The sequence below is a fragment of the Natrix helvetica genome (assembly GCF_964273705.1).
Source record: "Natrix helvetica genome assembly, chromosome: Z".
Taxonomy (NCBI): domain Eukaryota; kingdom Metazoa; phylum Chordata; class Lepidosauria; order Squamata; family Natricidae; genus Natrix; species Natrix helvetica.
In genome coordinates, this window is record NC_138554.1 from 116,965,344 (window position 1) to 116,992,758 (window position 27,415).

General features: G+C 40.6%; 1 protein-coding gene across 1 annotated transcript in view; it reads left to right on the plus strand.

Annotated features, from left to right (window-relative positions):
• ZNF804B (zinc finger protein 804B) overlaps positions 1-4,784 on the plus strand; it is a gene marked incomplete at its 3' end in the record, with an annotated part of 215,801 nt that extends 211,017 nt beyond the window's left edge. Inside the window, exon 4 of the mRNA XM_081932742.1 lies at positions 1,289-4,784. Coding sequence (XP_081788868.1) covers positions 1,289-4,784 — 3,496 coding nt within the window. The remainder of the gene's footprint in view (positions 1-1,288) is intronic.
• Positions 4,785-27,415: the final 22,631 nt, after the last annotated feature.

The following is a 27,415-nucleotide window of genomic DNA, read 5'->3' on the forward strand; positions in this document are numbered from 1 at the left end:
ATCAAATTGATTTGTTCTCACTGAAAAAGTAGAGGAAGAAAGGAATACATTGGGCCACCATCTTGTCTTCTTCTCCTAATGCTGAACTCCTTATCATAATACATGGCCATAGTATTTCATTTCACTGAGCCATGATGGCGCAGTGGTTTAGAATGCAGTATTGCAGGCTAATTCTGATGACTGCCAGCAGTTCGATTCTCACTGGCTAACTCAGCCTTCATCTTTCTGTAGTCAGAAAAATGAAGACTCAGATTGTTGGGGACAATAGGCTGACTCTGCAAACTGCCTAGAGAGACCTGTAAAGCACTGTGAAGCTGTATATAAGTCTAAGTGCTATTGCTACAAGTGCTATTTTCAGTGCCCATCAAAGTAGCTCAGCTTGGTAAGAAATACTGGATATACTGCTTCAGCAATGGGATGATATATTATTTACATCATTGACTATCAAAACAATCAATTGGCCATCGTACCTCTTACTGCTTTCCAAAGCAGATGTTTCCCAAATGGCTTTTAGTATAATTCCCAACAGTCATAGCCAATGTATCTGAGAGGAGATCAAGAGGACAGAGTTTGTAATTTAACAAATGTGAAGGATACTATATTGGGAAAACATATGTATGCATATTAATAAACTATGATTATATTTTCAAGTTATGAAAAAGTTAACTGAAGAGTGTAAAAGGTCTTACAAGATATCATACATGCAAAAAAAAAAAGATTTTACAAAAAAACAAATCCTGAGTTAAGTATTGAATTACAGACATAATAAAATTCTGATCCAAAACTTCTTCCATATGCAAAATTTCTACAAGTTTATAGCCTCTTAGTTCACTAGTATTAGAGATATGTACGAAGTTGTTCATACTACTATAATAAAAAGCAAACCTTTTGTCAGTAAAAGCAGTGAGGATAGTATTGTATGTAGATTTTTGTAGATTTGCACATTTCATTTTTGGGCACATCTTTACTAAACTATGCATGCCTGTAGTTCAACTCATTGGGCTACACATCCTATCTACTACATTAATTCAGGCTTCAATGAACCTTCATGGCATCCTGTGTTCATTAACTACCTCAAATGGAATGAGACCGAGGACACCATGTTTATGTTGATTGTGATCAGTTCAGCATGTTATTATTACATTCTTTCCAATGACATATTGGGTCCTGATGGTGATAAATTCCATTTCATCATCCTAATTACCCAGGCTAATACTTTCTAACAGGGTATGCTGAAAATTAAATTCATTTTAACTTAAGTTGTTTTCATTATATTATTTATTTCTAGTGTTGCCGGATGCAGACCCATGTTTAAAAGTCCCCAGGTAGTTGTAGAACAACCACAGCAACAAGCACAAGACACTTTTCTCTTAGCTCAAGAAGACAATGCCAAGACTGCAGATGAAGCAAAAAGCTCCACCAGCCACCATTCAGAAAAGCTACAGGAACCTTTGATAAACAAGGATCAATCGTGCATAGAGAGACACCGTTTGCTTAAAAACCATATGTCTCCAGCATTCCCCTGCAGCACGAACGCTTGTAACAGGACAGGGGTGTCCTTTTCCTTTTCTAAAAAAGTCCACTTGAAGCTTGAGTCATCAGCATCTGTCTTCAGTGAGAATGTGGAAGAAGCACATGACCACATTGGGTCACCAAAGCAAAAATTGAATCAAGTAGCCGAGGAATGTTACACTTGCACATATATGAGTAGCAAAAGGAAAACCAATGTGCAAAAGAGATTAAGCACACTTCAGGACCAGCAAGACAGCCCGGAATTATACAATCTGGCTGGAAAAAATAAACCACATAAAGAAAATAACCATAAAAGCAACAGAGAATCATTGGAAACTCACCTTCCGTTTTATAAGGAGAAACAGCATTCTCTAGATTTGGAATGTGCCAGCTCTCTTGACATAAAATCAAGACAGCTGGTCAAGACAAGGAAATCTATACAAAGTTTCATCACATCTCAATGCCAACATACCAGTGCTTGTCTACAGCAAACAGATTACAGACACAGCAACATCTTGCTAACAGAATGTGACTCTGAATTTGCAGGCCAACAGTCATCTGAAGGAGAACATTCATGTGCAATACACTTTAATCCCTGTATATTCAAATGCTCTTCCGATTCTTCAAAAAATTTGGCTTCAGATAATGAAACATCAAAAAATGATGGTTTGGTTCATGAAATTAAGCCTAAAACATTTCCTTTTCTTCATGTACTGAGTAAAGATGGCAGCAAAGCCTTCCATTGGCCCATAGAACTTCTTTTGTTTACAAAAACAGAACCTTCTATTTCTTATGGCTGCAATCCATTATATTTTGACTTTAGACTTCCCATATCCAGTAAAGACAATGGGCAGCATGAAGTCAAGCCAGACGTTTCTATAGAGTATTCAAGAACCATGGATATAGATGAAAATCATGAACTGAATCTTACTAAGAAGAAGCAATTGTCCATTAGAAAAGATAACATTTTAAAGCCAAAGAAGAACAGTGCTCCGTATCTCAAAAAGTGTCCGCCAAAATTATATAAAGAGAAAGAAAACAAAATAAATTGTACTGCTCCAAAGTACATTTCGGATGATTTGAATGAAAATATACCCAATGTGCCTGCTCACCTTGATTGCTCGCAAAGGCATTGTACAATAGCAACAAGTCACCATACAGAAATGTGTATGAGATCTTTAGCACAACACTTTCATAACTGTGAAACAACGCTACAGGATAAAATTGGTGAAAATGTTTGCATTTATCCTTTGGCGTCTAGGGCAAAAAAGGAAAAATGTGGAAAATGTGATTTAATGTATTCCCAGGAGCAAAGCAATCTGGATTTGGTCACTTGTACAAGTAACATAAATGAAAGTGGAAAAGATATGCTTCTTGGTTGTAAGTTAGACTGCCCTGATGAATGCTTGGAAAAGGAAAACAATGTGAGTTTTGCTAATGATTTTTGGAAATTCTGCCCTTTGCAAAAACCCTGGTCTGACAGACAGTCTAATTATTCTGACATCTCCACCAATAGTGAGACTAGCAAAACAAGTTGCTACTGTAATCATAGATCAAACAATCATAGTAGAGGTAATCTGCCTTTTTGTTGCAAAAGAAAACACAAATCAATTGGAAGACAGAAATGTAAACACCAAAAGCACAACTGCATTTCCTCTTCTGATGAAGCAGACATGGACTGCTTTATCCACAAAAAAAGCCAGCGACCTGCAGATTGTACTCAGAGGCATCCAATAAAATGTCAGCGATATTTGAGATATGGGCACTTGCTACAAAGAGAAAGAGCAAAGCAAAATAGAAATAGATACCCTGTCTGTAAACACAGCAGGAGCAGATGTACCAGCTCCCAAGGTTCTTGCATCCATGATTCAGGAAGCAGTGAAACATCATCAAGTTCCACTCAATCTAGAGGTAGCAATTCAGGATTGTTGATGAAGGAATCAATGCATATCTGGAACAAACACAAAAAGATTATGAGAACCGACGAAGAAAAAAAATCCTGCTCTGCTCATTCAGAGAACCAGAATGTGAGCTGTTCCTCTAAGCATAAACATGGAATTTGCTCTGTCAACTGGTTAGAAAAGGAAGCAGCAAGACAGAAGTCACTAACTGCCAAGCTACTTTTACAAAAGGTAAAATCCAAAAGAAACCAGGGGCAAATTGGAAGCACTGGCAGCTTTTCGAAGGCTTGCAGGATAGATGCCCCCTGTAATGTGCCTGGCACATCTTCCATGGAGAGTGAAACAATACTGCCTTCACAGGAGAACAAACACAGTGCTGACATGAACTGTGTGTGGAATCATGAAACTGGGGAAGTGGAAAACAACACAAACCAAGGTTTGACCCTAGATAACATTATGGGTAACACTACCTACAATAATTGCCTGCTCCAAAACTTAATTCAAAGAGGAACCACCTACCAAACCCTAAATATGGAAGCCAGCACAACAATAAAAGAAAAGACAGATCACGTAACCGATGAAACACAAGTTCTTCTGCCAAGCTATGATCCAATGACAGGTGATTTTCCTGGTGCTTTTGTTCCTCATAGATATTCTCTTGCTCCAAATTTTACTGACACCAAAGAAGAATACAATGCAAGGGCGGTCTTGCATCAAGCAGAAGAGGAGCTAAACTATTTCCCTGACAACACTATGCATAAATTCAATGAAACAGAATATGAGACTGACCTTTATAATAAGTGCATTTCCCCTTCTTTGTTACAACATCCTATAATATTTTCCCCTGATGAAATAGATAAATACAGGTTTCTACAGCTACAGGCCCAGCAGCACATGCAGAAACAACTTGCAGAAAAACATCTCAAGGTTCTGTCTACTACTGAACCAGCCACATTCTCTGCATCTCCAGCAGTTCAGCCTGTTCCAATCCAGCAGCACACTTCTGTTGCCACCCTCCACCAAACCTTTTTGCAAAGCTTGGCTTTGTCCAATGGGGCTCATCCACACAGCAGTAACCTAACCCATATACATCCATTCTCACAGGCTCACCTTGCGCCCATATCAATTTCGCCATTTGCTTCAACCTTCCTGCCAACTCACGCAGCACTATTGTCTGGTCATCCTTTCCACTTGGTATCAGCCACTCCTATTCACCCTGTCACCAAACTGGCAATCCCATCCCTGCCTCCTACTGCCTTTATTCCTACTTGGTTCACTCCACCGCTGAATGCAACTGCATCTTCCGCAATGCATTTCAATCCTTTAATTCATCCATTTTTCCAGGGGCAGAAACTTCCACCTTATTCTTGAACGTGGCATGCACACTGGTTCTCTGAACTGAGGGGGAGAAAGTAAGTTAAAAAATATAGTTAAATAGCAAGGCCACTGTCCTACGTTCCAAAAAGCAATTTAGAATGGAAAGTCCCATTTAGTAATGTAATTGTTTTCTGTATGAGAAGTCATGGTTTATATACTCCAAATATATCAAGAATGCTGAGCAAAATCAAAGTTGGGCTGACACAGCACATAAAATTGATCATTAAACTGTTGAGAAAAGAGTTATTTGTCACAAAGCCACGTCTACTTCTTACTGCAGTCTTTTGCAATTTGGCACAGTCCAGATGCAATTTGACTGCAGCTTCCAAAATTCCCAAACTATTTGGAAGGTGCCTGATTAGGAGGTTTTGTCTAACAACTCCTTTTAAAGGTTAGCATGGTCTTTGCACTATAGTGGTATTTTTAAAAAATCTATATGTACTTTCAAAAAAAGATGCTTGCAAGAATGGTTAACCTTGGAAAGCTTTTGGAGTACATAAACTCCCTATTCTCCCATCATCATGCAACTGACAGCACATAACTGATTTTAATCAATGCATTTTTCTTGTTCTTTTAAAAAATGCAATAAAAATGAAATAAGTACCCAACTCGCCACAGAAATACAGGCTGAAACTTTTACCTCCACCCCCCTCCTTCAGGGACAGGATTGCATCCATGCTCTTGCATAATCAAAGATGTGTGATCCACAATCTAAAAATCGGGCCTCTTTCTCCACATAAAAAAATCAATAAAGACAACATAAAAGTAAGCTTCACTGCGTATCATGAAATTGTACACACATCTAAAAGGAGCAAACATTTCCTGCTGAACACTTCTGTTTAGCTTCCAAGGCCGGAAAGATTACTAAGGTGTTCCCAGGAATGCTCTATCACTTGTGGCCTTTTATGCTAAAATCTTGTTTTTTCTTGTCCACAAAGATTCATAATCACTGAATCAGATTGGCAACCTGTGAATATAATTACATTACAAATGTACTTATACGTTAAGATACAAATGTATGCACAGATTCTTCGACTAAACTATACTTTCCAAACTGTGTTGGGTTCCTAGGTTCCAGTTCAGACTTTAAACAAAGATTATATGGAACAAATTTTGTGAGGATTGTATCTATTAAAAATCAACTGAATCATTATATATAAATATCATTTGTTATTTTGGTACATTTGCATTTATTTTAAGTTGAAGCTGTATATATGAATATATATTGAGATATTTAATTTAATTGATTTTAAAATTATGTGGTTCAGGATGTTGCTAAGGACAGCTATTAAAAATTACCCCAATAGACTAAAAGAGTAGAATAGAAATATTTCATAGTTTTGTCCAATCAGAAGTATTTTTCACTACTGGTAAGATCCAAAACTAGGCACTGCAGATTTTAACCAGATTCAAGGTTAGTTTATGGTTTTAAAAGACAAAAATTAGTCCTTTATATTTTATAATTTCCTTTACTTAAAATAGCCATTAAACTTATTATTTGACCAGCTTGTATAAGGGAAATTTAAAACATAAAGTGACTGAAATTTTAAACAAATCACCTGCCACTATATATATGTCTTTCTCTTGTCATGAACTAATCTAACAATTAGAAGATTGAATGTACATTCAACTATTCAAATTGGCTTGCATTCTGCGCATGCCGAAAAATCTTGACCCCAGTGCAAAATGCAATTCCATGCTGATCTCACCATAAGTCGGTAGAAAATAATTGCTTTGTAGTGACATAAAAGTGATTAGATGAAGCTAACCAATGAACTATAATGTTTTTCCTGTTAATTAAATTATATAATTCTGGACACAGCTATTTGTTATGCAGGTTTGCAAAAAAGATAAAAAGATAAAAATCATAAATATGCCATTTGATTCATTTTTCAAGTATTTCATTTCTTTCAAAACTAGTTTTCTGGCTAAAATTCTATATAATTATTCTGTTTTTTTATTCTCTATAAAAGATTTTATATTATATAGTTGCTATGTGAATTGCACTATTGAACATCAGATGCAGCTTTTTTTTTAGTTAATTCAAGTTTTCTTGGGAATGTAGTTTTATGCAATAATGTTTTTCAATAAAAGTAATGATATAAAGAGCGTTGGTAATGCATTTTTAAATACCATATAAAACAATGGGATAAAGATATTTTTATTTAATTCATAGGACTGGAATGCATTTTATTTATCCAAACTGTAATGTTGGTTATTAACGCTATTTCTTTTTAACAACAAAAACAACAACAATAATACTTAAAGACAACAGAATAGAAGAAAACAAACTGGAGAAAAATCATAAAAATACAAAGACCTGCAAATAGAAATAAAAAGATTTTTTTAAATTCAAATCATACCTTGGCAAAGGAAATCAAAGGTAGCTCCAATAGCAAAGGAACCTGGAGCATCTAAAACACCATTTGAACACCATCAACGTTAACAATGTCATCATCAGCCAATTACAAAAGAAAAGCTTACATTCTGTGATGATACATTTAACACCATCAACCAATGACATCTACACATCCTGGGTGCATTGGGAAAAAATGATAGTTGGATAAAAATGCCAAATCAATCTAAACATCTATTTGACTGTGCACCCAACCATAATCATAACAATGTGCTATTTGGAATGGCTTTTATACCTTCAATTGACACTAATGATATAGCCAATAAAATGCAGTTGTGTATAGATCCAATTATTATAGTATTACTTCCTGCCATATTCTCATATACAATGATGAGCAGTCTCCTAGAAAAATAATCCCCAGCTTGGTTGCTTTTCAACTTTGTAGACTTCAATTTCTAGATTTGGAGGGGGGAGTTCCTTTGAGTAAAGTGTTTTATTTTATGGCTGGTAACTGCCTGGACAGGTGCCTGCAGTTTTCTTGGCAATATTTCAGAAGTGGTTTGTGCCTATAACGGGACTATAACTCATCATCTCCTAGTTCCTAGTCTGATGTTATAACTACTACACAAAATTGTCTCCATCAACTATAATGTTCAACTACAACATACTGTCTGGCAAATTATCTCATTTTAGTTTCACATACAGTAGATGTTAAACACAGGCAGAAAGAATACAGAACCTTGAGGAACCCCATAAGGAAGGGACTAAGACCAGATCTCTTTCCATTCAAATGCCAAGTGAAGTTGGCCCCAAAGTTAGAAGGAGAATCACTGGAACATACTGTCTATCCTTCTTAATTTGTGAACCAATCCAGAAGGACGCTGGAGATATCAAGGAGAGCTAGCATGGATGGACGGTTCTGCCAAAAGTAATCTACACATAAATCAATATCTTCTTGATACTGTACACCAGTCAAACACCTGAAAAGGATCCAGATAACCTACTTTTCAGGCATTTAAAGCAATCAACTTCTCAACTTCTAAAAAAGAAAGTTGGAAATTCAGTGAAAATTGTATAACACTAACAAATCCAGGAATGACCTTCTTGAACAAAGGACAAACAACCCCCTCTTTATAAACTGGAATATCCCATCCTCCTCCCTTCACAATATTGCATTCATCTAACTACGTGAAAGGCAAATCATAAGTGACGTTAATATAATATTCAGGTACTTGTACTTCCATCATTGAGGACTCTGTCATTCCCTTGGACCAACAAGCTTAAATTCTTCCCCATAATTATGCTAAAACATTCTTCAGTCAGCTCCAAAGGACGTGCACAGCCAGAGTCCAACTCAAAGTGGATCTAAATAACTTTCTCCACCAGGTGCCTAAAATTGTATTCACAGTGGCATTGCCACTACACACACACACACACACACACTCACACACACACTTGAATGGAACAATTGTTGTTCTTATCACCATCAGGTAATCCTTATGAAATCCTAATGTAAATCTCTTATCTGTTCTCTATCAGATTTATTTTTCAGATTCCTTCAGGCACACTCCAGGCATCCCTTCTGCCATTTTGTCTCCTGGAATTACTAAGGGCAAGGAAGTTCTCTGTAACTCAAAAGTATGATAAAATGATAACTATAAATATTAATAGTATTTAGTGTCTGTTTAAGTAGTACTTGGCCAATTCTCACACTTTCAAAACTCCAAGAAAGTTAGTATGTATGTATGACTATCAACTATTTATCTTCAGAGTTCCCTGGTAAGCTTCATCACTAATAAGGAACTTCTTCATCTTATATTATAAGCATTGAGGTTTCTTTTTAATTTCAACAGTAAAATTTCAATTTCAACTGTACAACTGCAGTGGGGAGGCATAAACCTACCAGAATCAAACTCTGTTTGGTGGTTTAGGAAAAAAATATTTATTTATTATCAGTCTTTGGATTTAACAACAGTCTAATGACCTCATCAGCAAAGATTTGAATTGCTTTTCAAACATTCTGTAGCCAAACTAATGATAGTAAAGTGATTTTATGACATGTATATAAAGTTATCAAAACAGAATAAAAGTAAAATGTTTGATAGCCTTTCAGTGATGTCACCATGCACACCTAAAATTATATGGCATATTAAATCAATACTGAATTTTGCTAAACCATTAAGCTTTCAGTAACGAAGTGTGACCATGGATTCTTTGAAAGCTTGGTGTGCATTTAGTATTGAAGAGAACAATTGTAACACATTGACAGAGACCGTGCAAGCTTTTATGGCTCTTTTACTATATCTAATGATTTGCAGAGACAATAACATCTATTTACAAAATGTCACTTTTGCAAACCTCTTTCTCAGTAAAAAGGTAAAGATTCCCCTGCACATGTATGCTAGTCGTTTCCGGCAGTAGGTGTAAGTGCTCATCTCCGTTTCTGAGCTGAAGAGACAGCGCTGTCCGAAGACGTTTTTGGTGGTCACGTGGCTGGCATGACTTAGTACTATTCACTAATAACCACCCTTTCTTTTGCTTCTTAAGTTCCCTCCCTTTTCCTCCTTCTCTGCCTTCCATGTCTTCCTAATAGGAAGGGAATTACTGCAGAATATGCTCCATGAATCTTGCCTTCTTGGATCTCATCAGTTTTGCATAGATGTTGTATTTTGCATAGATGTTGTGTTTTGCACCTCCCTCTGCCTACCCTTCCAGCCATCTCTCTCCTTTCCTATCTACTCTTGATCCTGGGCATTCTTCTATCTGGGATTTCACTTCTTTTCTGCCAATGGAAGCCTTGAATTGACTTTCTCATTCCCTTCTCCCTCCCAGGGTGACAAAATCACAACTGCATGAGTAAACTCTCCCACACACTTAATGTGAGATTTCTTTCCATTCAAAATGTCTAACACAAACTTTTCAACAATTTGCAATAATTGCTGTATATTTCTTTTTCTTTTCTTTGCAGGTCAGCCCAACAGTATATTCCTCAACAATAAAAATAGTGGGCTCCCCTCCAGGCCTTTATTCCCCAACACTTATGCTGTATATTGGGGCATAACCAAAGGGAATCCTGTTTCCATCTGCCCCATAACAATCCTGGCTAGCAAATCAGATCAGTTCATAAATCGTTGTGACAGCACAGCTGCCCCCAAAGACCATATCTGGGCTTCTCCCCCTTCTCTCTCCTTCTGCTGACTCACGACTGCACCCATAGCAGCCAAGCCAGACCATTAAAACCCACCATAATTCAGAACAATTAAAAATTGCATTTCAACTTTATAAATTGTATTTGCTTATTTTTATTTATGAAAAAGCTCCATATAGTTGTATATGTGTGTCCTTAGAAAGGTAACCCGAGAACAAAACTAAATAAAAGTTTCTCTTTTTGAAAATATTCAAAGAAAGAGAAAATAAAAGTAAAAAGAATGAGTTGTGTTATTCTGATGTGTAGTGTGCCATTATATTTTGCTTGAAAATAATTAAATTCTATTCATAGCAATGCTTTCAGGAAAAACAGGAGAATTAAAACAGTAAGTAGCCAAACTTACACTGATAACAGAAAGATGAAGGAAGGAAAATCTATAGGAAACGTTAAAGGAAGCTATTCAGGAAGGAAAATTTGTCATTTTTTTTTTAAAGGAAGTCTGGTGGAGACAAGATTGATAACCAGAAACAACAGATTAAGAAAATACTCTGCAGTGCTGAAGCTGAGAGACATCCTTAGGCTTTGAAAGAAGATACTAGTACTGAACCTTCAGACAAGTAAAAAGTTGAACAGGAAAGGGCACACAGTTGAATAGGATACAGGATATGGTATCCCTGAAGCAGTGGTGGGATTCAAAAAAAATTACTACCGGTTCTGTGGGCGTGGCTTTGTGGGCGTGGCTTTGTGGGCGTGGCAGGGGAAGGATACTGCAAAATCTCCATTGTCTCCCCACTCCTAGAGGAAAATTACTGCAAATCCCCATCCCCTCCTCACACCACTTAACCTGCTTTCCAGCTCCGTTCTCCTACTCAGGGCAACAAAAGAAGATCAGCTGGGAGGCAGCAGGGGCGGCGCCAGCCTACATTCCGGTTCTTCGAACTACTTAAAATTTCCACTACAGGTTTTTCAGAACCTGTCAGAACTGGCTGAATATCACCACTGCCCTGAAGTGATACATACCTTGCTTATTGCAAACGGTTCAAAAATAACATTTCCAATTTCCCTTCCTGCTAATCCAGGCAGAGATACATGTAATGAAAGAGTAGCAACAACTGATTGGAGTGGATTGTGAAAATCCAAAGAAGTTCAATATCCTGGAGGTTTCTTTCTCGTTCATCCTTCATAGTTCAGGAATGGGAGAGAAAGAATAATTCTGTAGGTGGGTGACTGGCTGTGCTAGCCCACACTTGACTTCAGTGGCCATGATATGAATCATCTGGATAGATGACAGCTAACACAATGCAGGATGCATTAATATGAGTTAGCAAATACAGGTAATCATCCACTTACAACAGTTCGCTTAGTGACCAAAGTTACAACAGCACTCAAAGAAGAGACTTATGACCATTTTTCACATGACTGTTGCAACAGCCCCATAGTTGCATGATCAAATTTCTTGTAACTGGTTCATATTTATGACTGCTGCAGTATCCCAGGGTCATGTGATCCCCTTTTGTAATCCTCTGACAAGCAGAGTCAATGGGGAACCCAGATTCACTTAGCAACCATGTTACTAAATTAACAAATGCAATGATTCACTTAACAATCGTGGTAAGAAAAGTCATTAAATGGGGCAAAAACACTTAACAAATGTTTCACTTAAGCAATGCAAATTTTGCCCTCAGTTGTGGTAGTGACTCGAGAACTATCTGTATGTCATTGGCTAAAGCATTACAAACCTAATTTTGTAGGGATTAAAAATAAAAACCATCAGCTATAGAAGGAAGGAAGTGTGTTGTTCTTGTGAAAAAAATCAGAAAACATTTGGCTCATAAACATTTAGAGGGTTCGTTATCTATGAAAAATCAATACTTCCTCTACTTAACAATAGAAAATAAATGCATAGATGAAGAATGAGAAACATGGCTTGTTTCTTACAAATACTTAAAAAGGACCCAAACAAACTGGAAGTGATAAAATACGGCAGCAAGCATGACTGGGAACTATAAACCAAGTACTATGAAGAGAGTCTGAATGCATGAAAAGAGAAGATCGTATGGGAGTATAGTATTGTTTCTCACCTGAAACATTCTACAAATGAAAACCAAGACCTATTAACCATCTTTTTGGAGTGCAAGATATAAAATATTTAGTTACAGAAAGGCAGATCCCAAGTCAATAGTCTTAAAACTTCACAGAAAAAGTAATCTTAAGAGTGGAATCAATGATTCAAAGAAATGGTTCTTGATAGAAATACTTAAAACAAAGTTCTGTTTGAACTTGATCTATAACTGATCTATATGTTCTTTCTGCCTTGAGTTTTGTCTCTTAAAGATATGAGAAAATACCTTAACAGCCAACTGCAGGCCATCCAACTCTTTGCATATTTGTAATAAATAAATACATAAACAAACACACACACACACACACATTTACCCATATGTGAATATTTCAATCCTTGCTGAATGCTTATGTCTTCTTTCTACATTTACTGTTCTGAGATACATACGCAAAGACGCACATGTAAGTTGTGAGATTTGATATGGAAAATATCTACCTTATAGAAGCAGTGACTCCTTCAGCAGGCTCCTTACTTAACCTTTCTCACTGATCTCTTCATTGGCACAATGGAATGTCACATCTGGTTGCTTGTCCTATTCCTTTGAATCATATGCCTACCTAGTTACTCTTTAGGGAACTGGAGTTATGGTATTAGTTCAGGCTACTTTTACATCTGAGTGAACCTGTTTATTTTAAGCTGGATGGGGCTAGCTGAGCTAAACTCAAAACTAGGAAGTAATCTATAATATCCATCTGTTTAAATTACTAAACCATCACATATTTATTCTCACACACATCCCATAAGGAAGGCTGATATCATGAGAACATTTATATATTTGTGCAAAGCAACAATTGTCATCTTGATCATTATAATCATCTTATGTTTATATGCAAGATAGAACCATCTAACTCAGGGGTATCAAACTGGCAGTCCATGGGCCAAATGCGTCAGTCACAGGCCATGCCCACCCCAGCTCCACGAAGTGGAAAAACATTGCATACGTGATGGAAACTCGACACAGCAAATTTGACACCAGAGATGTACATTATACATTACCCTAAATATAAAAACAACAGTATGGATGAGAGGAAACTCATATAGTAATAGAAAAAAAAAACCTTCCAATAGATAAAATGAAAAGAAAAAAAATACTATTTCTATATAACAATTATTCAAATTTGTTATAGCTACCTATTTAAAACCATAATCATATAACTACATCAGCAGAATAAGTTAAGCTTTCTTCTGAGCAGACTTGCATAAAAAGTAATAGAAATATCTCTTTTTTTAAATCTAAACACTACTTTACTAACTAGCTGTATGTGTATGCAGTTAATACACAATATATTTTGTATTTTTTCTGTTTGCATTCTAATGCATTCATGTTAACCTCAAGAAGTACTTTAGAACTCTGTGATATTAACATAAATCCTTTTTTTAGTGCATTTTTCTTTCTATAATTTAGTATAAAAGAAATCTTGGTAAAATAAATGTGCACATTTCAAAGCTTTATCCATCTTCTAAATCAATAAGTCATGTGGATCATCAAGCACTTTGCTCTCTTTTTTTGCATCTGGCTCGTTCAGATTTAAAGACCAGATAAATATTCTCAGTAAATAACTGCATGGGGTCGTTTTCCAAAGATAAAGAGTTTTAAAAATATAATTCACATTTGAGTCAATAGGATTTGATTATTATATGTGCTCTGGATATAAACTAGAGCACAGCAGCGCATTTTTATGTGTGGTGTTCACAAAAAATAACAAAATAGTCTGATATTGTAATAAAGAGCTACACAGTCTAGAATAAGGACGATATAATCTTACTGGTTATTGAGATACCCATATTTTCTTTATTTCTTTCTTTTCCTCTCCCTATTGTGTCCTGAAACCAATGGCTTCTAAGAATTCCTTTTCAGAAAGTCTCTGACTACTAAGCGATCTTAGCTCTACCCAATAATGTCCACCTCCACCACCATTTAAACAGCCATACAAATTGAACTACTTTAACAGCAGGAGTAAATTTATTACTGCCTTCTGAATGCAATGAAAAGGTTTAAAAATAAAGGAAAATAAAGCAAAGCTTCAAGGTTTGCTAGAACACTCTCATTTTGAAACACTTTAAGAAGGACTCCAATTGCTTTGCTTGTGACATTGGCTAAATTGCTTTCCTTCAGCCTTGCTTTACTGTATTTTTGGAAGGAGAACGCCTTACAATTTAAAGAGTTGAAGGCCTGATTGCAACAAAAACAATTAGGTATTATTTTGAAAGAAAGTGTGCAAGCATTTATCAAGATATGAGCAAAATTGTTCTTCTATTAAAGTGGGTGATTTTTAAAAGGTTGGAGCAGGCAACTCCAAATGATGTTTCTTCCCAATACTTCAGGTTTTTGACAGGACAACAGTGGAGTAAAGGATCCTCTTTTAAAAATTCCTAATAGTATTTCACTCTAGAACAGTGTTTTGGGGAATGCTGGCTAGGAAATTCTGGGAGTTGAAGTATGCATGTCCAGAAATTACTAAGATTGAGAAACATTGCTTTAGAAGTCTCACAGTGTTTGGGAGTCAACTCATATTCTCTCAGCTCCCATTTAACTCTTTGGAATCACAATGACAAATAGCCTTAGAGCAGTGGCGTAGCGTGGGGGGTGCAGGGGGGCCCGGCCGCACCGGGCGCAACATCTGGGGGGGCGCGCTGACTTGCCCCGCGCCGCCCTTTGCCGGACTGTGGCCGCCTCTTTCCGCGCCCGGCTCGGCCCGTGAACTAAGGTCCCCGGCCCCGGCCCGCCCAGGCCCCTCCTGCACACCGCCTACCTCCCAGCGGAGTCGCCAAGACCCGCCGCGCCCCCCTCGCGTGAGCCAAAGAAGAGCGGCGCTGCGCTCCGTCTGCCCGCCGCTGCAACGCCACCGCGTCCTCCCGCTCCGCCTGGAGTGCCCCGGGGAGCCGGCGCCTTCCCGAAGCCCCCGGTGCGCCTCCCACCCCCGCAGCACCTGCTTCCCTTCAGTCGAGCCTTTTCCCGCTGCCCTTCGAGCTCCTCCTCAGGAGGAAGGCAGGAGGCCAGCATGGAGAGCCTCACTTGACTGATGCCGACCCAGGGGCAGCTGCAGTCGGGCCGCCCTCAGGTTAGGGGGCGCAAATTACTTGCCTTGCCCCGGGTGCTGACAATCCATGCTACGCCACTGCCTTAGAGATATAGCTTTTATAAACAACCTGTTCCATGGGTAGTTGTTTAGATTCAATCATGTAAGGGCAATGCCTTGTGCCATTTATGAAGCTCTCTGTGTGAAATGATTCTCAGTGCTCCATGGCACAGGACCTAGGTATTTGTGGGATCGTATCCTGCCCCATACATCCCTTCGGCCGATCCGCTCACACAGAGAGGGACTCCTCAGGGTGCCGTCCACTAGGCTGTGCCAGCGGGTGATGCCCAGGGGAAGGGCCTTCTCTGTGATGGGCCCGACCCTCTGGAATGACCTTCCCCCTGATATTAGAACAACCACGGACCTCCGCTCCTTCCGTAAGAAGCTCAAAACCCACCTGTTTAATCTAGCCGGCCTGGCCTAATCCCAGCTCTCCCACCTCAGTCTGTATTTTTAAATTTTACGGGTTGGTTTTAGGCCGAGTTTTAATTTTTATAATTTGTACAGGGGTTAAGGTTTAATTTGATTTTAATGGTATTTATTCTTATGTGTATGGTTTTTTAATTTGGTGCCTGCACACCGCCCCAAGTCCCTTTGGGAGAGGGGGCGGTCTAGAAATCAAATAAATTGAATTGAATAAAATAGTGTGATTTTTAACTATTTGTTTGTATTCTGGCTTTAGTATTTTTGCACATAACTGAAGGTAGCACACATATCTCCTCTTATTTTTCCCATAGCAACCACTCTATGAGGTGAGTTGGGCTGAGAGTGGCCAGCCGAAGGTCAACTCAGATGCCTTTCGTGGCTAAGACGGGACTAGAACTCATAATCTCAGGCTTTTTACCCCATTGCCTTGACTACTAGACTAAACTGGCTTTCTTCCTTCCTTTTTAAACATTTGCATTATTTTTTATTTATATGATATAATTGTTATTATGTTGCAAATCAATTCACTTCATGGAATCCCTTTTGCCCAATCTCACTTTAAGTAGTCATCCATCTGAAAGTATTAAAGCCATTGATACAATGGTCAAAGCAGAGTTTGATTTTTCAAATGATGGGGAAGAATATCTCCAAGGTTGCTCTAACGCAACTTATTTCATTTAGTGTTTTCAATTAGTAATAATTAGTGGTAGTATGTTTACTGATTCCTGAGATAGTGGATAAGTTTTTTCCATATATGTGTGTGTGTGTGTGTGTGTGTGTGTGTGTAATTGTAATATTGTACATATATACATACATATTTGGGCATACAAGGGGTTGTAACACAAATACATACCTATTTCCCTGGCTCAGCTGATAAGGAGGAGAGCCTCTGGCTTAGTGGCTAATACAACTGCCTAATATGTAATACAGCCCTGGTTCGAATCCCAGTAAGGGTATGGCTAGCTGATGAGAGCTAAATAGCTTGAAATAGATCTATACTAGTGTCCCTTTATTTATTTATCAGCACAAATACAACACAAATTATATATATATATATATATATATATATATATATATATATATATGTATGTATGTATGTATGTATGTATGTATGTATGTATGTATGTATGCATGTATTTGTGTTACAACCCCTGGTATGTCTAAATATGGGAGGAAGCTCACTACTCCCTCTTTCTGTCCTTCGGCTCATCATAGAAGACCATGCAGGCAGAAAACCATATTTTTATTTTTAATGTTGCCTTTTTATATTTGTGTTGCATTTGTACTGATAAATAAATAAGGTAAGGGTATGGCTAGCTGTTGAGAGCTAATTAGCTCGAAATAGATCTATACTAGTCTCCCTTTATTTATTTATCAGTACAAATACAACATGTGTGTGTGTGTGTGTGTTGTATTTGTGCTGATAAATAAATAAAGGGAGACTAGTCTGGATCCATTTCAAGCTATTTAACTCTCATCAGCTAGCCATACCCTTACTGGGATTTGAACCTGGGATGTGTTACATATTGGCTGATTTGTTAGCCACTACACCACAGGCTCTCCTCCCTTATCAGCTAAGCCAGGGAAATAGGTATGTATTTGTGTTACAACCCCTGGTATGCCCAAATATGGGAGGGAGCTCACTCCTCCGTCTTTCTGTTCTTCGGCTCATCACAGAAAACCATCCAGGCAGAAACCCATATTTTTATTTTTAATGTTGCCTTTTTATATTTGTGTTGTATTTGTACTGATAAATAAATATCCAGGTTTCTGCCTGGATGGTTTTCTGTGATGAGCCGAAGGACAGAAAGAGGGAGGAGTGAGCTCCCTCTCATATTTGGGCATACCAGGAGTTGTAACACAAATACATACATATACATATACATATACATATACATATACATATACATACATACATACATACTGTTCTGACCCCCTCCTCTTGTATACCAAGACACTCCGACACAAAGTCTCTTCAAAGATGTTTATTGGCATACAGGTTCCACCTTGGCAGCAATCCAGCCTGCTAAGGTCAAGATAGCACTCTGGGCAGCAATCCAGCTACAGCGACACCCCTTGGCAGCAATCCAGCTACCAAGCTCCAGATAATCACCTTAGCAGCACTCCTGCCTGCCAAGGTCCAGGGAACAGATTGACAGCAATCCAGATAAACCCTTTAGCAGCAATCCAGCCTGCCAAAGTACGACACAGATCTGAGCTTCTCCAACTCCAATGATCAGTTGATTCCTGCAAAGGGTGTGTCCACAAGCAGTCCCTTTATAGTCTGGAGAGGAGTCTAATGATCAGCAGCTGAGAGCCATTACCTCCTGTAATTGCTCAATTGCTCTTTACGCTGGGTAGCACGTCGGTAACGAGCATCTAATAGCTCACTGCTGATGTCTGACTCACTGTCCTGTGACTCCTCCCCACTGCTCCAAGGCATGACATCAGGAGCCCCCTTCCTTTGGCTTTCACCACTGCTCCATGCCTCAGGCGCCCCCTGGTGGCCAACCAGCCTCTCTGCGCCCTGCTCAGCGTCGGAACCCTGTCCAGGGTCCCCCACCTCCTCTTGAGCCGACTCAGAAGACACCTCGCTGTCGGAGTCTGGTGGCAACTCCAACGGCTCCTGCTGGGCCACAACACATACATACATACATACATACATACATACATACATACATACATACATATAGTATTTTGTGCTGATTTAATATATATATATTAAACATACCAAGTAATATTATCTCTTCCTTTGCATTGTGATTTTTTTTATTTTTCCCATTCCAGAATATAACTTTGCAATTGACATTTCCAAAAAAAAAATGACAGTTCTTTGTTTTGATATTATGTTAAGTATTTATATTCTATACTCACAGAAATGTTGAAGATTTAGGAATTGTTTGCAAATGTGCTTTTAATTCTTGGCGTGGGCAGCCATGGCTATTAAAACTGGCAGCGAGAAATAGATTTTTCTTAAGCAAAGTGTGACCAGCTGGGTCATTTGTACCTCTAACCCTGCAGGACAGGCTGTCAGACCTCATTTGTCATATTTCAGAGGCAGATACTTTGCCTCAATTCACAGCAATTGGTCAACAATTATCTAAAGGCTGAAGGATGGATGGAGGGAAATATTATTAATATGTCCCGTTTTGAAAGTCCTTCTCTCCAGATGTAGTCAGTAGCTATTCCTCAGGCCAGGCAAATTTATTCCAGTTTCTAAATCTCTACACTTATTAAATAATCCAGCAGGCAGCAGGCAGATTTCACTAATTAAAACTTAGCCACCTAAAGGTGGAGAAATATAGAAATATTCTCTGAGATTCCACAGAAACTTTACATTTTGGACATATTTGAAAAGAAAATAGGTAATTTAAGGTAGAAGGGGAAAGAAAAGATACTACAAGGAGAGAAACTAAAACTGATATTTTTAATGACTTGATGTGTCATGTTTCCAGATGATTCCTACAGTACTTATTTATTATGACTAAAACATAGAGAAATCAGGAAAATGGGATATGGTCATATATGGATTTAGGCCTGCATATTCCTAAGGATATCCTTGGTTAAGAAAGGAATCTAAGTTGTTCATACCATTTTTTTCTCTTCCTGATTAAGAGTCCATCTACCCCTCATTTTAAATCTGGTTTCCTTGAAATATTTCATTCTCATCATCTGGGGTTATAAAACTGGCCTCATTCAATAAGCGATAAAAAGGGACCTTTGGGGGTTTTTTTCTTTTCCCTAAATTAGATTTATAACAAACAGAAGTGAAAACTTTGAGTTTCTTCCATTTGGCTGCATTGCAGTATGAAAGGGAAAAAAGAGCATATACTAGACCAAGAGCTGTAGGTGATTTATTCATTCTTGCAAATAATAGTTTATCATCACTTTGAAAGGGCCTTAAATAGTGACAGTGTGGGAAGACAAGAAAGGGAAGAGAAGGAATTAATCTGAGAAACAAAGCAGTAGATATGAGAATAACTAAGTAAACAACACTTTAATTCAGTTGCCAATAAAGCTATGTTCTAAAAGTATTTTCTTTGGTGTAAACCCTATTTAGCACAGCAAGTCTTACTTCTGATTATGCCTAAAATGTGAGAGTTTGACTGAAAGATCAATTCTGCATTTTAGCTTGGGAAGGCAGCTTCCAACAGTTGGAGTGACAGCTGAGTTATCAAGCGTTGTCAGTATTTCCAGGAGCTAAACTTTTAAATAGACCTACAAATGTTCTGTTACCAAAAGGTCATATAAATGGCATTTGTTGCTTCAAGGTTATTCTTTTTCCTGAACTATTATAAAAGTTGTGTAAAATACACTTTCAATATTTATATATCAATAGATTTATATGTTTATTACTGCAATTCTTTTAATGTATGTCACCTAATGAGAATGGATTATGTATTAAATACCTTATGAATAAATCTCATGTAAAGGCCATGCTTTAATTTACAATTACTTTCACCTACCGGTATATACACAAATCTGATATGGGTGATTTTCTTCCTGTTTAAGCAGAGAGGACAGTAACATGCAGAACTGACCTGCTTTATTTTCCCCCCAATCAGTCAAGTTCAGGAAACATAAATCATACTGAATACACATTGAAGGCTTCCAATGTCAGAGGCAGACACAGAGAGAGAGACACTCATAGAATCAAAGTTCAAGCAGAATAATATGAAAAGCACCCATATAGTTTTAGTTCCCTTAAGTCAATAGATTCTGTAGTTCTTGCCACTGTACTGACTCTCTAAGTTTTATTGTTTTAGTTGCAACTTCTGATATCTTTCATGGACAGATAGCAGAGAAAAAATTAGGGCATCCGACACAGTATATGGTGTCACTATATGCTGCAAATCATAATGCTTTCTCCCTATTCCTGTATCAAATGGTGTAACCTTAGTGGTTTATTCCTCATTCCAGCAATATCTACCAAACATCTTCCCCACACTATATAACTATGATGGTGAATCTATGGCAAGCATGCCGGAAGTGGCACGCAGACTCATCTCTCCAGGCATGCGAGCCATCACCCGTTGCTTTTCCAGTTTCCGACATTCTGGCCAGCTGGCCTTCACATGTCTGGAAGCACTAGAAACCGGAAGACTAGGTGGCCGGTGCGCATGCACTTGCTGGCCAGCTGGTCTTCAGGTTTCTGTCATGCATGCATGCATGCATGAAGACCAACTGGCTAGTGAGCATGCACATGCTGGAAACCAGAAGATCATCTTTCTGGCACATGCATGCGCACCGGGTGGCTGTTTTTCAGTTTCTGACACATGTGCACAAACACTCCCATTTCGGCACATGGTGCCAAAAAGGTTCATCAACCCTGCTATATACCATAAAAAGTAATTGTGTCCTTCTGTCTTTATGTTCTTTTGACTGTTTATGATGCTCTCTTTAAATTTTTGAATTCTGCTAATGCAGTTTGTCCTTAACTTACAATTGTAATGGATTCCTGAATTTCCACTGTAAGCCATGATGACCATAGGTTACAGCACCCACATAACCAACCTCATTTTATGACCCCCTTTTTTTTGTAGTGGTTGACATAGTCTGGAGTTTGATCATGACAGGGTTCAAGGTTAATTGCCTTCTATCCTTCTGAGGTTGAAAAATGGAAACCCAGATTGTTGGGGGCAATAGGCTGTCTCTAAAATGCTCAGAGAATGCTGTAAAGCATTATGAAGCAGTCTATAAGTTTAAATGCTATTTCTAAGTGAATCCATGCCTATGAGCAGGTTTTTCTGGAAATTAAGCAGTTTCGGGGGGGAGGGGGGATTGTAAATTGTGTTATGTGAACAGCAAACATTACAACTAGCTAGTTGCTAAGCACCCCAACTGCAGTTCTCTATAATAATAATAATAATAATAAATTTATTTCTTAGCCGCACCCTCTCCCGAAGGACTCGGGGCGGCATACAATAAAACACATAAAAAACAATATGGACAATACACACACAGAATAAACGAACACGCGTACATGGAGGAGGTATGAAGATAAGAAAAGACAGTTAAAACATAGTTTAAAATCCCCTAATAAAAGTCTAAAAGTCACAAAAATTAAAAAACCCGTCAGGAGCAGTGTGAACAAACTATGGTTGAGCCAGGCCAGCTACTTGAAATAGGTGCGTCTTGAGCTTTATCCGGAAGGCGCGTGTCAGGCCTGTAATTATATTCTTTTTAGGATCTTTGGCCTGCCACACTTTTTAATAATTCTCTATGCTGTTTCATTAGTGTAGTAGTTGGGAGGGGGGAATAGAAAGGAGTAGGATTGTAGAATGGATTGTTGACATTCTTTTGTAGAAGCCAAGGTCATCTTTTGTCTTCGCATCTCGACACCTGGCCGGAAGAAGATGGGTGTACATGCCAGCGTGGAAGAATATGATTGGAACATGTGATGGATTTGTGGGTGTGGGGAGAGATCATGAACTTTCAACTAGGGGAACTTACAGGATGTAATTCAGAGTTGAAATTTCCATAGCCGTGCTAACATGCCTGCGGAATAAATTGGACCTTAAAGGATGTTTTGCCTTGGACAATGATTTATTTCTGCATGGTATTTAGAACCCTAACATTATTTCAACTCTCTACTTTAAAAATATTTCACTAGCTCCCTCCCCCTATCAAGGGGGAAGGGCTGGTGATGGAAGATCTGGTGATGAGGTCTCGGCATTCCCAATGCTGACCGGGACAGCGTAAATATCAGCGAAGAATAAATGAGAAGCTTTTGGTGATAAGAAGCTGAGTGCGGAACTTCAAAGGCAATGGAATGCTGTTTCCAGTTTAATTGCATCTGGAGGAATGCAGGAGGAGACGCGACAAGACGAAGGAAATCTCAGACTGACTTCTTCAGCAAAATTGTGAGTGCATGCTCCCCCTCCTTCCCCCCAGCTTGGAAACAAGGCTTGGGAAAAAAAAACCCTAGAACAGAGGTTTGGGCTCCTTCCAGACGGCAATAAATGAAATGGCATATCACCCTGCAACTAGATGGGAGAGAGATTCCCTTTCAAAATGGGAATTTCAAAGGAGGCAGGAAGAAGGAATTTTTCCAGCATCTGTCACTTGCAAGCCACCACAAATGGGGCTGCAACCAGTAAATGAAGCAAATTGGGCAGTAAATTGGGCTTTCCTCCCAGGACTTGGATGGAAGAGATGCTACTTACAAACTCCTTTGCCATCAGCATGGGGAAATGCTCCAAGCCAGCAGAGGGCACCTACTTGGCCCATAACTCATCCAAGCCAGCAAAGGGCACCTACTTGGCCCATAACTCCTCCAAGCCAGCAGGAGGGTCCCTGGCACGTAAAACCCCCTAGCCAGCCATCATTGGTTGAGCTGCAACCTGTGAAGCAGGCAACCCCGGGATGGGTCTTAACCCCAGGTCATGGATGGGAGGGATGCCAGTGGGCACCTGCCCTCCCTCAGCAGATGGCACCATGGCAGAAAGCTGGGCAGTGGCCAACCGAGGGATTGACCTCCCCACCGGTTCCAGTCTCCCCTGCAAGGCCCCAAAAGGTTCTTACCAGACCTTCCTACAGAGAAGAAATCTCCATGGAAGAAGGTATTATCAAAGGGAGGCCTGCGGGATGGATGGCGGGAAAATGTGCGCCTGCAAGGCCCCAAGTGGTTCTTACCCCACCTTCCTACAGAGTAGCAATCACCAACATGGAAGAAGGGATTACCAAAGCCAGGCCTGCAAGATGGGAAGCAGGACAAGGTGCATCTGCAATGCCCCAAAAGGTTCTTACTCCACCTTCCTACAGAGAAGCAATCTCCACCATGGAAGAAGGGTTTACCAAGGGGGCAGCTGCAAGTTGGAGAGCAAGGCAGTGTGATGAAACGGTTCCTGAGTTTAGAGAGGTAATTAGGTTCCATTCCTCGTGGGGCCCAATTAAATGCCACCATTGTTGTCAACCTGGCCACAGAGCGTCAGAGTGCTTGGCTCCAGCCCCAATGCCACAAACGTGCGCACCAACCACCACGGCGGTAAAGAGAGGGTCCCAGATGCCACCACAGAAGAGTCATCTGGGCCAACAACCTCTGGAAGAGGATCCCCAACTTAAGGTGAGGAAGTGTCCTACCAAGGGGGAGGCCTCGGAAGAGGAAAAGGGCAGACAATCTCCGGAGGAGGATCCCCAACTGAAGGTGACAAAGAGTCCAACTAAGGGGAAGGCCTCGGAGGGGAAAATGCCCAACCGACCTCTGGAAGAGGACCCCCAACTTCAGGTGACAAAGAGTCCTACCAAAGGGGAGGCCTCGGAGGAGGAACAAGGCCAGCCGTGGATGATTGGATCCAAGAGCCCAGAACCTACAGCACCTGCAGTAGAGAGCCCGAAACGGCAATGGGAAGAGGTCGCAATGGACTTCATCATGGAACTCCCAGACAGCAGTGGGCATAAAGTAATTTGGACTGTTATTGATTTGGTTTCTAAGCAGGCACACTTCATTGCTTGCTCAGGATTGCCATCCGCAAACGAATTAGCGAAAATGTTTGTGAAACACATTTATCGCCTGCACGGAGTACCCAAGAGGATCATTTCAGACCGCGGAGTCCAGTTCACAACCAAGTTCTGGAGAGAGGTCCTGAGATCCATTGGGTCCACACAAGAACTGAGCTCAGAGATTCATCCCAGCATGAACGGCGCAGCAGAGGGAGCCAATGCGGTGGTGGAACAATACATCAGGTGTTTTGTGGACTATCAGCATGACAACTGGTCGGACTTGCTACCCTTCGCCGAAGTGGCGTACAACGATGCGGTCCACAGCAGCAGAGGATTAGCGGGTTTCCAGATTAACAGTGGCATGGAAGTTGTTGCCATGCCTGAGTTGCCTAGAGAACCTCCTTCTTTCATGTCTTTGAGTGAATGGATGGACATGCTAAAGAAAGGATGGGAGAATACGAAGAAGGCTCTAGCAGTTGCGGCAGAAGCCTACCAGAAGCAAGATGATCAACGTCGCTCACTCCTAAACCCCTACCGTGTGGGGGACAATGTTTTTGTATCTGCCAAATACATAAGATTAGAAATGCTTAGCAAGGAATTGGGTCCAAAATTTCTAGGTCCATTCCCAATAGTGAAGATAGTTAACTCAGTTACAAGTCAACTCAGTCTACCCAGAAGTCTAGGGGAAATTGACCCAGAATTTCATTGTAGCTTGTTGAAACCAGTAATTGGGTCTAACAGAAGAGCATCCACCCAAGCTCAATCTCCTCCTTTAGTGATGGAAGGGGAAACACAATCTGAGGTGGAAAAAATTGTAGATTTCAGGCTGAATAGGGGTTGCTTACAGTACTTAGTGCATTGGAAGGGTTACCCTTGGTCTGAAGCTAATTGGGTGAACAGTGGGAACCTAAAAGTGGAGAAGTTAGGAAAGCAATTCAATGGGAAGTTTCCCGAGAAGTCAAGGGGTTCCCCTGGGTGGAGAAGAGGTGGTTAATTTTGTTATGTTAACTTTTATGTTATTCTCTTTGCAGGAAACGTTTTTCTTTTGAGGAGAGGCCGCCTGTCAGGCCTGTAATTATATTCTTTTTAGGATCTTTGGCCTGCCACACTTTTTAATAATTCTCTATGCTGTTTCATTAGTGTAGTAGTTGGGAGGGGGGAATAGAAAGGAGTAGGATTGTAGAATGGATTGTTGACATTCTTTTGTAGAAGCCAAGGTCATCTTTTGTCTTCGCATCTCGACACCTGGCCGGAAGAAGATGGGTGTACATGCCAGCGTGGAAGAATATGATTGGAACATGTGATGGATTTGTGGGTGTGGGGAGAGATCATGAACTTTCAACTGGGGGAACTTACAGGATGTAATTCAGAGTTGAAATTTCCATAGCCGTGCTAACATGCCTGCGGAATAAATTGGACCTTAAAGGATGTTTTGCCTTGGACAATGATTTATTTCTTCATGGTATTTAGAACCCTAACAGCGCGGAGGTCAGAGGTAGTCCTAATATCTGGGGGAAGGTCATTCCACAGGGCTGGGCCCGCAACAGAGAAGGCTCTACTCCTAGACGCCGCCCCCCGACATTGTCTGATGGACGGCACCTGGAGGAGTCCCTCTCTGTGCGAGCGAATTGGTCGCAGGGATGTATGGGGCAGGATACGATCCCGCAAGTAGCTAGGTCCTGAGCCATGGAGCGCTTTAAAGATCGTTATCAAGACCTTGAAACGCACCCGCGCTGCAGCACCAAGGTGTCACATGGGAGTACCTTGTACTCCCCATAATTACCCGCGCGGCCGCGTTCTGGACCAACTGTAGTCTACAAGTGCATTTCAAGGGAAGCCCCATGTAGAGAGCGTTACAGTAGTCCAGGCGAGACGTCACCAGCGCATGAGTGACTGTGCGCAAGGCATCCTGGTCCAATAGGGGGCGCAATTGGCGCACCAGGCGAAGCTGGTGGAACGCCCCCCTTGCCACGGCTGTCACATGGTCATCCATGGACAGCCGAGCATCAAGGAGGACGCCCAAATTGCGCGCCCGCTCCACCGGGGCAAGTTGAACGCCCCCGATGGCCAGAGATGGAATTAACTGGTTGAACCGGGGGGCCAGAACCCACAGCCACTCCGTCTTGGAGGGGTTGAGCTTGAGTCGGTTGTCATCCATCCAGACCCGTACGGCTTCCACACACCGGGACATCATTTCGACGGCCTCGTTGGGGTGGTTCGGGGTGGAAATGTACAGCTGAGTATCATCAGCATACAGATGGTATCCCACCCCGAAACCACGGATGATCTCGCCCAGCGGCTTCATATATGTGTTGAACAGGAGCGGCGAGAGGACCGACCCCTGTGGCACCCCACAGGTAAGGGGGCACAGAGTCGACCTCTGCTCCCCTGTCAACACATGTTGCATCCGGCCGGAAAGGTAGGAGCCGAACCACCGTAAAACGGTGCCCCCAACCCCCAACCCCTCCAGTCGGCGCAACAAGATACCATGGTCGATGGTATCAAAAGCCGCCGAGAGGTCTAATAGGACCAGGATAGAGGAACAACCCCTATCTCTGGCCCTCCAGAGATCATCCACCAACGCGACCAAGGCCGTCTCCGTGCTGTGCCCAGGGCGGAAGCCGGACTGGCACGGGTCTAGATAATCATTTTCCTCCAGATGTCGTGGAAACTGATAAGCCACCACACTCTCTACAACCTTCGCCAGAAAGGGAAGGTTGGAGACAGGACGATAATTGGCCAGCTCCGTAGGGTCCAGGGAAGGCTTCTTGAGCAAGGGTCTCACCACCGCCTCTTTCAAGGCGGCTGGAAGGGACCCCTCACCCAACGAAGCATTCACTAGGCCCAGGAGCCAGTCGCGTGTAACCTCCCAGGATGCCAGTACAAGCCAGGAGGGACACGGGTCCAGTAAAAATGTGGTGGGTCGCAGTCGTCCACGCACTCTGTCCAAATCCTCGATGGCAACCAAGTCAAACTCCTCCCAGATAGGTTTCTCAAGACTCGCCACGGACGCCTCTACAGGACCACTGGAAGGGACCCAATCCTTCCGGA